We start from the raw sequence: 11,482 nt of genomic DNA, 5'->3' as shown, positions 1-11,482 counted from the left end.
AACTCCCAAAAATCTCAAAAATGTTTTTACGCTCGTATGAGGTGGTTTTTCAGGCAATTCGAAAAAGGAATAGTTCGCAAAACTTCAATGGAAACCGTTTTCCCGCATTCACAGTTGGCGTACGTAAGTCACATGATCATTCTTTAAAGATAGCTATGTTTGGACAGAAGACGAGACCGAATTCTTCATTAAACTCATAAAAAAACAAAAAGTATTACGGGAATACTGGATTCTAAACTACAAAGAAATGGCACAATTTCTCAAGACCTCGGAGCAGTTAGGAGGGAGAAACACACAGAAATATGTCGGCCTAGCTGCTTTCAACACACGTTTCCTTCGATTGAATGAAATGACTTATCGCGAGAGGGGAAAAATCGTTTTAGTCTCATAACATAAATCAATGGAAACGCTGTCATTTCGTGATAGTTTTTTATCGACATTTAGAAAATATCACAAACATTTTGCGCAAATCTCTAATGGGAACGTGTCTACTGTCTGTTTAATCTTCCTTTGTCCAGTGCTGGCTACTTAATTTAATAATTTACAATGATTTCAGATTAAGGTGACATTATACACACACACGTATTTGAGCAGTAGCATGGAGTATATAAAATTGCAAATTAAAGCATTAATCATTCAGCATTAATCAACCCCATTCCTGGCCACATGTCAATGTCCAGTGGACCACTGCTTTTATGGTAAGTTGTGAGGAACACTCTCAAGTCTAACTACCTTTCATTTAATAGTTGTTTATTTTTGTCTATCAGATGTTTAGATAAGATTTGTTTCTCTGTTGCATTCTGTTATGTAATTAATTGTGCTTAAATAATGGTCATGCTTAATTGCGTAAAAAAATGACGGCACAACCCACTTAAGTACCTTGTGATGTACCATAGTGAGCTAATATGAAAGTAACTATTCAATGCAAACTGCTTCAAGCTGTGTAATCCATCGTTGTCATTTTCGTCATCACAGTTAACTAGCTTGTGTAAACGTGTTTAAGTGAGTGGGAGTTGATTTGGGCGTTTGTGCTCCATGACTGAACGGCCAACTGTTTCAGGGCTCTGGGCAGAAATAGAGGAGCTCAGCTAAACATAGTCAACAAACTTCTGCCAGCCGCAGCCCGGCTTAATATGGCAGCGGCGCTCTCCTGACAAACAGGCATTTGTCTTTAAAACCAGTCTGAACCGCATGAGAATCATGACTGGTCCTCCTGAACACACAACAACTGCGTCGCCAGGAAAAATGATGTGATCATGTTGTGGAAGATCTTCACTCATTTATATAAAAACTGCACTACTGGTGTTTAAAGCAACTGTAAATTATTTCAATCCCTGTGATGTGAAATAACAGTCAGAAAAATCAAATTTTATGAAAGGAATTTTTTTGTTTGTTTCATGTTTTCTGTTGAGAATCATATTTGGTACATCAGGCTTTTATGTCAGTGGCCCAAACTGAACAATAAAATGCAGTTTGTTGCGGTTTCTAATATTTAGCCTAAGTAAGATGAAATTCTGATAGCTTGTCATGTAAATCAATAAGATCTCAGTATAACAGAGTACTTGCATAAATGTTCATTAAAAGCCTGATCATATTTGATACATTTTAAGATGAAAATGATGTCTGGATAATGATGTAAACTTAAGTCGCTTCAGTCCAGTATGTGTTCATGTTGAAATATTACCAACAATATAAATGTTATTATGTGGTTTTGACACTCGATTACATAAGATGGTATATTTCATTATCTTTCCCCCTCGATGTTACACCACATTAAAGTGTCTCAATTGGGGAAAAATGTCGAAAGGCTTGTAAACAACATCACCTGACGTCACCTTTACCTCAGAAAAAAAAAAATATATATATATATATATATATATGTATACACACACACAGAACAACCCACATCTGTAAATGAGACGACAACAAGAAAGCACATTTTTCATGGAGTTAGTTTATTGCCTTTTGTTGCTTAGATTTGGGCAGGTGGATCAGCACAAGATCACAGTGTGGAGCATGAAGCCCTTCTTACATGAGAGGGATCCTGTTTGATAGATGGGACACTAACATACACAGTACAGTTACCTTAGCTTTACTATTGTTAGATTTAAAAACAGACTACAATGGTTACATCACAGTGTGTTACAAAGCACAAGAATGAAAGACGTCAATGAGCCTATTACCAGATCAACTGTGAAGTTTCAAGACAGTATCGTCACCCAAAGCTTTGGACTCTCATTAGATGGTTCTCTCGAGGGCTGCTACATCATTCGGCTCTACTCAGAGACGCATTGCATCTGTGACCGTCTTTGGAATCAGAGGCTAATCGAGTTAATAAATGAATGCGTTCATTCATCTGTGATTCTACTGTGCTATTCACCATTCCCTTTAAGGACTTCATGTGTGATTTTCTCGACAAACCGCACCATTCAGCAAACCTTCAGTGCAAAGATACTGTCGAGAACATTTGGCAGAGCACACAAAATGACACAAAAAAAAAGTTCTTGCTTTGTTAACATGTATTTTTCTAGATAAACATTTATACTTAATCACTATTTAATAACTGATCTACTGACCAACCCAAGCTCTTATTTGGATGTGGAAAGAAAGACATTTTTTTGGTGCTTGACTTGACTTTGATTCATTGTTTGCAGTTTTTGGACTAAAATTGGACTAAAGGGTTAAAGAGTAAGGCCTTTGGTAAACCAGTAGCTCCTAATGTGAACCGCGGAGGTCTAACTCAGTCCTCAGATATCTGAGGGGCACTTCGATCATTTCGTTCTCACTGCACATAGTCATAAAGGCATTTTCAACTATGGTAATCAATGGATGTGCCGCTAAAATGGGCAGGGCTAAATATTTTATTACCCATTTAAAGGGTAAATAAAATGCTCAAAACCATAGAATGCAGGTGTTTAAAGTGGGAGAAGAAATAAGCAGAACAACAAACTAAATGGCTTCTCAAATTGAAACGGTTTGCTCAAAGAAAACCAAATGGAGCTGGGTGGTCGGAAGAAAATACTGAGTTTTACACACACAATCTAAAACATTTAACAACTACAGCACTTGATATTTCAAATAAAATCAGATTCATGTGCTATCTGTCGCATATGCCTCCCTGCAACTGCATTTCAGTAAGAATTCCCACTCCGTTATCATCTTTATCAAAAGTACATACGGCATCAAACGTTAAAATATAACACACAGATATCATTTATATTTATATGCTTATAAGCAAAATAATAGCCTTCACAAAATAAATCTCTGATTTATTTTACAGTATGTAAATCACAAGAAAGAAAAAAGAAAACGCTTTCTAACACGATTAAAAAGTGCTAGCAGATTATTTTACAACAATGTGCAAATGTATTCTGAAGCCTTACATTATGTAGTCTAATTTGTACATTCTGATTACATCTATAACGCCACAATGATTTAGTGTTTGAGTCGATTCTCCCATAGGGCAGAATTCCCACAGGTCGGAATGAGGCCGGTTTGTCTTGGACTAATCTTGGCTATTTGTCCATGGGTTCTCAACTTAAGACAAATAAAGGCAAAGTTTGGCAACTATGTATCTATAGTTCACCTGCTGTCACAGGCATTGCAGCAGAACGACGGAGATCAAGCGTTCTGCACCTGATATTGGCAACAAAAAAAAAAAAACCTTGGTGGTTCTAGGTGGAAAACATTTGACTATGTTATTTTAAATTGTCGTTTTCAATTCTCTGACAACCTGCATTCAAACTAGGGCTGTGCAATTAATCGAATCTATGATAAAATCGCGATGAGAGCATATGTGATTTCTAGGTCCGCCCCCTAATAGTCGACTAAATGTTAGTCGACTAAAAGAGGCTTAGTTGACACAATTTGTATCAGTCGGTAAGTCGCAGAAAGAAAAAAAACTCCGCAGGAAGTGTTGAAGTCACGTGGTCTGCGGGACGGATGGTTAAAGGGTCCATGCGGTAATTGCAGAATGTCGGGCAGGAAATCTAAACGTTCTTTTATCATCCATCAACCATAAATATGGCTTATTAACATTTGAAACATGTAAATAGTAGCAACTTTACATAACTAAAATGAGCCGGGTGATTTGCAAGACCTGTCAAATTATCATTGCGGCAAAACAGAGTAGGGGCCATTCAAACAGAACAGTTTTTTACAAATTGAACTTCTTTTAACTTGAGCGCTGCATAGAACGCAGTGTCATACTGCAAAAGACACGAGCGCAATGGTTAAAGACGTCCATCAAGCGCGCATTCATAGAAAAACAACAGCTTATTCCAAACCAGGAGAACAAAAATCGATAATACAGTACAATGCTATTGCGAACCGCACAACATACGGAAAAAGTTAAAAAAGGCATAAAAAATAAACAACGCTGTCATGTATCATTTATGCAAATGTATGGTGCTCGCATAGTATGTGTGTAAGAAATGATTGTCTCAAAATCGTAAAAAAAAATTGTTTTGTATTGTTCATATTGCACAGCTCTAGTTCAAACTGTGGAATATTTAATTGTTAGTTAAAGCTACAGGAATCTTTACGATAATGTGAAACTTTACATTGACTCCTTTAAGATTTTAAAGTCATAAAATAAAAATTTCATAGAACATCTGGCACTCAAAATGTAGAACTGAAACTAAAATCAAGACAAAAAAAATCATCATGAAACATTGTTTGCAACCAATTTGAAATCAGTAATGTGATGTTATTGGTTGCGTTATAAAAAAAATGGGTGTTTCATGTTGAATAACAATTCAATCCTAAACAAAATGCAACGTTTGGTTCACAAGCACCTTAGGGAAGTGCCACTTCTTCATTTGAAAGCCTGCCTGTGTCTAATAAACACTCTCTAGATGTTTCCCAACATGAAGCACATCAAGCTCGCAGTATATTTCAATTCATCTATGAAGATGTTGTTTTTTTATGGCAACCGAAACCATCTCCTGACAAACTTGAAAAGAGATGGAAAGTCACGCTCCGTTTGGCACATACAGTAAACGCTGTAATATCATGCACCAGGTATTGAGGTCACATGTCTCAGATGAAGACACATTTAGAAAGCGACAGAAATTATTTTGCATTGTTTGGCAACCACCAACTTATTGACATGAAATCTGAAAAGACATTTAATTTGATGGTTAGATCTGTATCCGTTAAACTCAACATTGTTTATTGAAGCATATATTTTAGTTCAAATCTGCATTAGATTTGATGAATTTGAGAAAGTGAATTACTATTTAACACAATTGTTCTGGAAGTCATCATGGGCCAATTTAATTAAAGTTGCATTTGTAAAAAATATCCATTTGAACCATGTGATTCTCGCTCAGATTTGATACTCGAGTGTCAATGCAAACAGACCCTTGTCATGTTCAGGAAAGTTGCCTGTGGGAATTCTGCCACTGTCAAATGAAGTTATAGGCTACTACACTATACTGTCCCCTCCCTCCAAAGACACGCTGATTTCGTCCTGCAAGTCTTGAAATCTGCACTGAACATTGCACATCTTTTTTCTTTTTTATTATGTATAGACTGTAGTTTGAACTGGTGGAAGAGGAAGAACATCTGGTAATGTGCATGCTAGAGGATCTGAAACAAATGTAACCATCAATATCCATCAGCTGTTTTAAGACTGTAAGATGATGCAGAATTCCATAAAATGTCAAATAAATACTGAGGATTTCTTCAACCAGCTTGCCTTAGGAGGGTTGTCGCAGGATTTCCCTTTTGATCTACATAACACTCTCAAAAATGATCACCTTGTTCTCCTCCGTTCCAGGAGACAGAGAGGTCAGGCTTTTAATGTCAGTGTCAGGGGCCATGTATTCGAGGTGATGGGCTCCCCACACTGGTTTGGTCAGACTTTCCCAACGCTGCATGAAAAACAGAGGAGACAACCACAAATAAGCTTAGCTGTGACAATTACAATGAATGACCATCAAACTAAGCTTTATGTCAACAAATAAAATCAAATATATTAAGAGTGTCAGCAGGTGATCCCTCATTATCCTACATTATTTTCTAAGGGATGTCACAGCGAACATGGTAATGCATGTAAATTATGGGTTATTTATTTAGAAATCAGGCCCTGACAGACGTTTAACAAAAGGAAAGTAATTTGCATTCTTTGTACGGTCTTTTTTTTTTTTTTGCAACCTTTTTTGTAATTGAAAGAAAGCATAGAAATTTTAGATAATGCTAAAAAACATACAAAAATTTAAGACTAAAATTAAAAAGAAAGCTTAAAATATAAAAATATTTAAATATTAATTACTGCAACAAAACTTAACAAATGAAATATCACTCATGAGTGAAACAATTCATAGAAAATGTTCACCAAATATAGAGTTGTTTATGGAAGCTTGTTTCTGCCATTGAATAAAAAATAAAAAAGGTAATTTCAATGCTTTGTCACAATTTTTTTTATCTCACAAATGCGAGTTTACATCACACAATTGTAAGAAAAAAAGTCAAGCTTCCATAGTTGTTTTCTGTAAAGCTGCTTTGAAACGATGTGTATTGTGAAACGATGTTCATATTGTGTATCGTTTCCTTGTGTCATTCATACAATTTGCTAAACCCAAAAATAATCTTTCTTGATTAAACACAAGATTAATCAGAACCCTATTATTTTACAATTTTTTCTCCAGCATCCTGTGCTAGTTTTCCTACAACATACATGCCACAGCCCTCAGTTGCCTTCTGTGTGTTTGGATGCAAACACTGAGGGGGTGAAGCATTGTGGTCTATCTGAAATTAAATGACAACAACTAGCCTAGTTACTATAAATACACATGTCGTTTTCTCATGAGTAATTCTGATGCTTTTCAGTGAGGTAACTGATCCATAGTCCAACTCCAATGGCACCCAACACTATATTACACAACAGATGTTGGACTGTTTGAACTAACTGCTGTTGCTTTATGTGTTTGCATCACTTAAGTAAACAAAACTACTCTTCCGATGCCCTCCGCAACTCTTATTATATTATAGCTAGTGCATGGGAATCAGATCAGCGGTTTGAATAGTGAAATGGTTGCAACGGTTCACACCTCTCTGAATGTTCCCTTGGATCCAGCGAGTTTGTACACGAGGCTAACGGGGATACAGAGCATGGAGGAGAGAGCCATACACCATCCGATCACCTCTCCCCACCACGGGTACACGTACACATTGTTGTAGGTCAGAGGTTTGTAGTTTAGCAGGTGAAATAGGAAGATACCCTGAAGACATACAGAACAATGGCATCCATCTGATTAAATTATTCAAGCATTAACATGTATTTTCTATCATTTTAATGGCTGACAGACTCAACGTTTTTAAAAGGCATGAACAGATGGGAGTATTTTCCAGCACTCACCATGCAAACACATGGAGTTATAAAGGACCAGCACCACTTTATCCACGGGAATGGCCGGTAACCGATCATACGGGCAATATCGTCCATGAACCTGTCAGCACCTGCACACAGTGGCATGAAGTCAGCACTCTTTTGGGCGTTTGTAGGATTAGAATAGTGTTTGTGTCAGCACAGGGTCCTACATGCTATTTGTATCTCTTAATGCTTGCAGTAATCATGATAAACTGATGAGATATGAGAACGTTGCATGAAGCGATTCTTACCATAAACCCACGCGACAACCACGCATTCCCAGAATGCTTGCCACAGTAGGGTCATTCCACTGGCTGAGTAGTAGTCAAAAAGCTGGAAGACGTACATCCCTCCCTGCAAACGCAAATATATGGAGAAATCATAAATTGGTATTAAAATAGACCCAATTTGACTAAATGTCTAAATAGATTCTTCGATAAATAAAAATTCCAGCATTCATTGGAATATAAATATTTTGCAACAATGTAAATGTCATCGATTTAATGTATAATCTCTGTATAAAAGTTTCTTTAAAAAAGATCTCATTTACAGTATATATATATATATATATATATATATATATATATATATATATATATATATATATGAGCTGTTTAATATTACATATTTTTTTGCAATTTTGCAAACCTGTCATCAAAATTTGGGACATAATCAAAACCTGACTTTCATTTGTTATTTTCTAGAAATAAACATTAAATAAACATCAAAACAGACAACTTTTACAAAATTATATTTTATGCAACAAATAATATTCCATAATAGTTATGGGTAAATGGTGTGCAAGTGATAAATGTTGATTTGTAGTTTCTGATTATATTACAACCATGATCACAGTTATATAATAAAAACTATATTTCCTGTAAATTATTTTCCCACATTCAAAAAGTAATATTAACCAATAATATCATAGTTCACTTTTCACAATCCAATCAAATCCCTAGTTCCACCCTATAGTATTCCCCATTCAATAATTTGTTTTACCTTGAAATGGCAACATTATCAATGCCTAAATAAATCTGCAGCAGTCAGGTGGTACAGCGGTCACGTGGTACAATTAAGAGCTCTCAGAAAAATCTCAGTTTACAAATTGTAATTACAAGTTCTACAAGGATGTGAACGCTTTTTACAATTTGGAATCTCATAATTATAGTAATTACGACTTGGCGTGAACGCATCTTAAGTCACAAAATGTAAGCTAAATGCATCATGAATGTTGTTTCATGCTGTCTTTACACAATATTTTGTCAATGCCATCCGAGTTTGAAAAACACATCTGAATCAATCTCACAAATGCTTCATGTCAGGTCGTTATTTTTAGTGAGATTCTTTAAAGTTTTCTTTTGAGTGATTGTGAGCTTTATGAGTCACATCACTCCCCCATACAGTAACAATTTTAATGGAAGATCAGCCTCTGAATGAGAGCATGACGATCTAATATTCAGTGAAAGGGCTTGGGATAAACCTTTATATTCTTATCTGACTAATAGGGTATAAAACTACTGACTGTGAGAGAATAAGATGCTGATATTCTCACACCTGACACTAACGCTTATGAAGGAGTGTTTCATTAATGGGACTAACCTGTGTAACCATGGAGAGATCTATAATGAAGCATAATAAACAGCAGATCGCCACAGCGATTTCGCGCTGATAGCGCATGTAATACTTTCCAGGGAAAAGATCAAGAATGCCAGTTACGAAACCCTCCACACCAACAAACTGTGAAAAACAAAATATCAGTCAGATGTGTTATTAATGGATTTGCTCTAAAATATTTTCAGTTGTGTAGTGATATATACAGTACGAATCAAAAACACACAAGGGTGATTCTATGCTAACTGGAGAAAATGACCTCCAACAACAACAAAAAAACCTTTGAGATTCAATAATTCCACATTTGGCACTTTAGACTCATGTCAGTTTTATTTTAGTATATTTAGTTTTATATATATAGACAACACACACCATCTTTTAGCTGTTTCCATGTGAACTGACCTGACTGTCCAGTCCCAGCAGTAGCAGCATGACGAAGAACAGTGCAGCCCACACCGGAGCCACGGGCATCATTGAAATGGCTTTAGGGTACGCTATGAACGCCAAACCGGGGCCTGCGGGGAGAAGAGAAACATGAGAGACGCGTCACCACGGGCTACAGGTCGCCCGCAACTCAGACACACATACACACGTACAGCACCAACGGAACAGAGAGAGACAGAACTGAATAAAAGAGAAAGAGAGAGTATGAGAGATAGAAGCACCTGGATGAGGTGAAACGAAGTGATAGCTTGTGGAAAAAAGGGGACGGAGGGATTTAGTTTGTATTTTTGTTTGTTTTTTTACTGCTCCTCTATATTGAAGGCAGGTTTCAATTAGCCATTTAGTTGTTATTAATGTCTAGCATTTGTGCATTTCAGTCTAATGCTTTTCATTGGAGATGAACCGTAATGTAGTGTAGGCAGTGTCTCATTAGCGGCCTGTAAGTGCATGTTAACATTGAGGGCGTCTAAATCTATCCGCATCAATAGTCATTGCTACAATACTGGTAAGTATCACAGCACACTGTTAGTTCATGGCCAGACAAATATAAAAAGCTGGTTAAATACAAATTTGAGTCTTGAGTTTGTCATCTGAAACATCTGTGTGTCCTAAAATATAAGGGGACACAAAAATGAATAAATATTAAATGTAAACTAACCTGAGCTGGCAATCAAATGACATGGATTTCTGCATTTCGGTCTGCATGAGCTGTTTAACTATTAACTATTTTAATCATAACAGAAGCAAAACTAAATACTTAAAGGGGTCATATAGTATACTTTTTTATCATTTATTTAATTCCACTGATACTGCTTGTAAAAAAAATGTTTTACAGCAAAATAATCATTGTTTAGTTCACCATCATGATATAAGGGTTGTTGTTTTTTTGCTGGTTTTGCCTATAAGACTTCTATGTATGTTCCTCTTTGCATGTAAAAAGAGATCCAAAGTTTCTGGACTTATTTCAAATATGGATTTAAGCTGCTCCATCCATCAAAAACAGCCTCTTTGCAAAGCCTGAATTATATAGTGACAGATTTATGAAACATTTTGACTGTTCAGAAATGAACAGTAATCAGTCGCTGTTGAGATTGAGATCTTTCAACAAGAACAGCACATGTTTTAACATATTTTCTGTATATTTTACTCTAGTTAGCTCTTCAGGTGTTTAGGAATGATATCATACTTTGTCATTATTACGTTATTATGACTGGATGTGCCATGTTATAAGAGCGTCACCGATGAGTCACTTGTGTTGAGTTCAGAAAGAGTTATGTTTACAGCCTAGTTTTAATAGATTCTGGACTGGAGTCTGACAGTTTTCATAGATAATCAAACTGAATTGTCAAAAGATCTTGTCAAATTGAATTTCTCATTATATAACCCCTTTAAGAAACTGTAGAGGTGGGAAATTCATGCATTGCCAGTGATATATTGCCAACGACACACTGTTTTTACATGACTTTACAACAAATATGCCTGTCATGATCATGAATTCTGTGCGGACAATTAAAGGAGCTATATGTAAGAATTTTCTATTTGCGCATTTTTGTATTTAGTTGTGTTGTGAACTTTTTCAGCGCGTTTCTGTATTTCAGTTGCAGCGCGTTGAGCTCTCTCGGCCACCGTATACCTCATCTGTCGACGTGATGCCGATGAATTGCAGAGCTTGAGCAAACATATCCACATCACGGTGATCAGTTGGTTTCTTAACTGCTGATTTCTCACCACTGTCATTTTGTTGAGTGTTTATTTTGTTATTGAGGAAAGCGCACAGCACATATTTACATATTCATTTAAACGTCGCTCGCAGCAGTGTGGAAGGAGTTGGGATGTTCATTAACAGTATATCGCTGCAAAGGTATTTCCAAATTTTACTACTAATCGATGAGCGAAAAAGAAAATGGCAGTGAGTATATAGGGGCCTTGAATCACATTCAGTCATCGGACACTTGTAGGCCTATGTTACATGTGTACGAGTGCGAGCACAAACAATAGTTGCTGGCTGCAGTTCAATTAACGGCCACCGGTGTCGCTAATAACAAGGGT

The 11,482-nt window shown here is 36.4% G+C and overlaps 1 protein-coding gene across 3 annotated transcripts in view; it reads right to left on the bottom strand.

The window, feature by feature from the left end:
• Positions 1-1,938: 1,938 nt before the first annotated feature.
• The window catches only part of slc6a8 (solute carrier family 6 member 8), a 34,000-nt gene continuing 24,456 nt past the window's right edge, over positions 1,939-11,482 (bottom strand). Inside the window, exons 8-14 of one of the 3 annotated variants that reach the window (XM_077223268.1) lie at positions 9,392-9,504; positions 8,978-9,115; positions 7,627-7,729; positions 7,364-7,464; positions 7,056-7,226; positions 5,763-5,876; positions 1,939-5,592 (exon numbers count right to left, since the gene is read on the bottom strand). In XM_077223268.1, the coding sequence (XP_077079383.1) occupies positions 5,584-5,592; positions 5,763-5,876; positions 7,056-7,226; positions 7,364-7,464; positions 7,627-7,729; positions 8,978-9,115; positions 9,392-9,504 (749 nt within the window). In that variant the 3' untranslated portion in view covers positions 1,939-5,583. The other 2 variants (XM_077223267.1, XM_077223266.1) reach the window with 2 other exon arrangements.

This window comes from Siphateles boraxobius, unplaced genomic scaffold (assembly GCF_051911475.1).
Source record: "Siphateles boraxobius isolate OS27281-9 unplaced genomic scaffold, OSU_SipBor_1 9, whole genome shotgun sequence".
Taxonomy (NCBI): Eukaryota; Metazoa; Chordata; class Actinopteri; order Cypriniformes; family Leuciscidae; genus Siphateles; species Siphateles boraxobius.
This window is presented reverse-complemented; position numbering and strand designations above follow the sequence as displayed.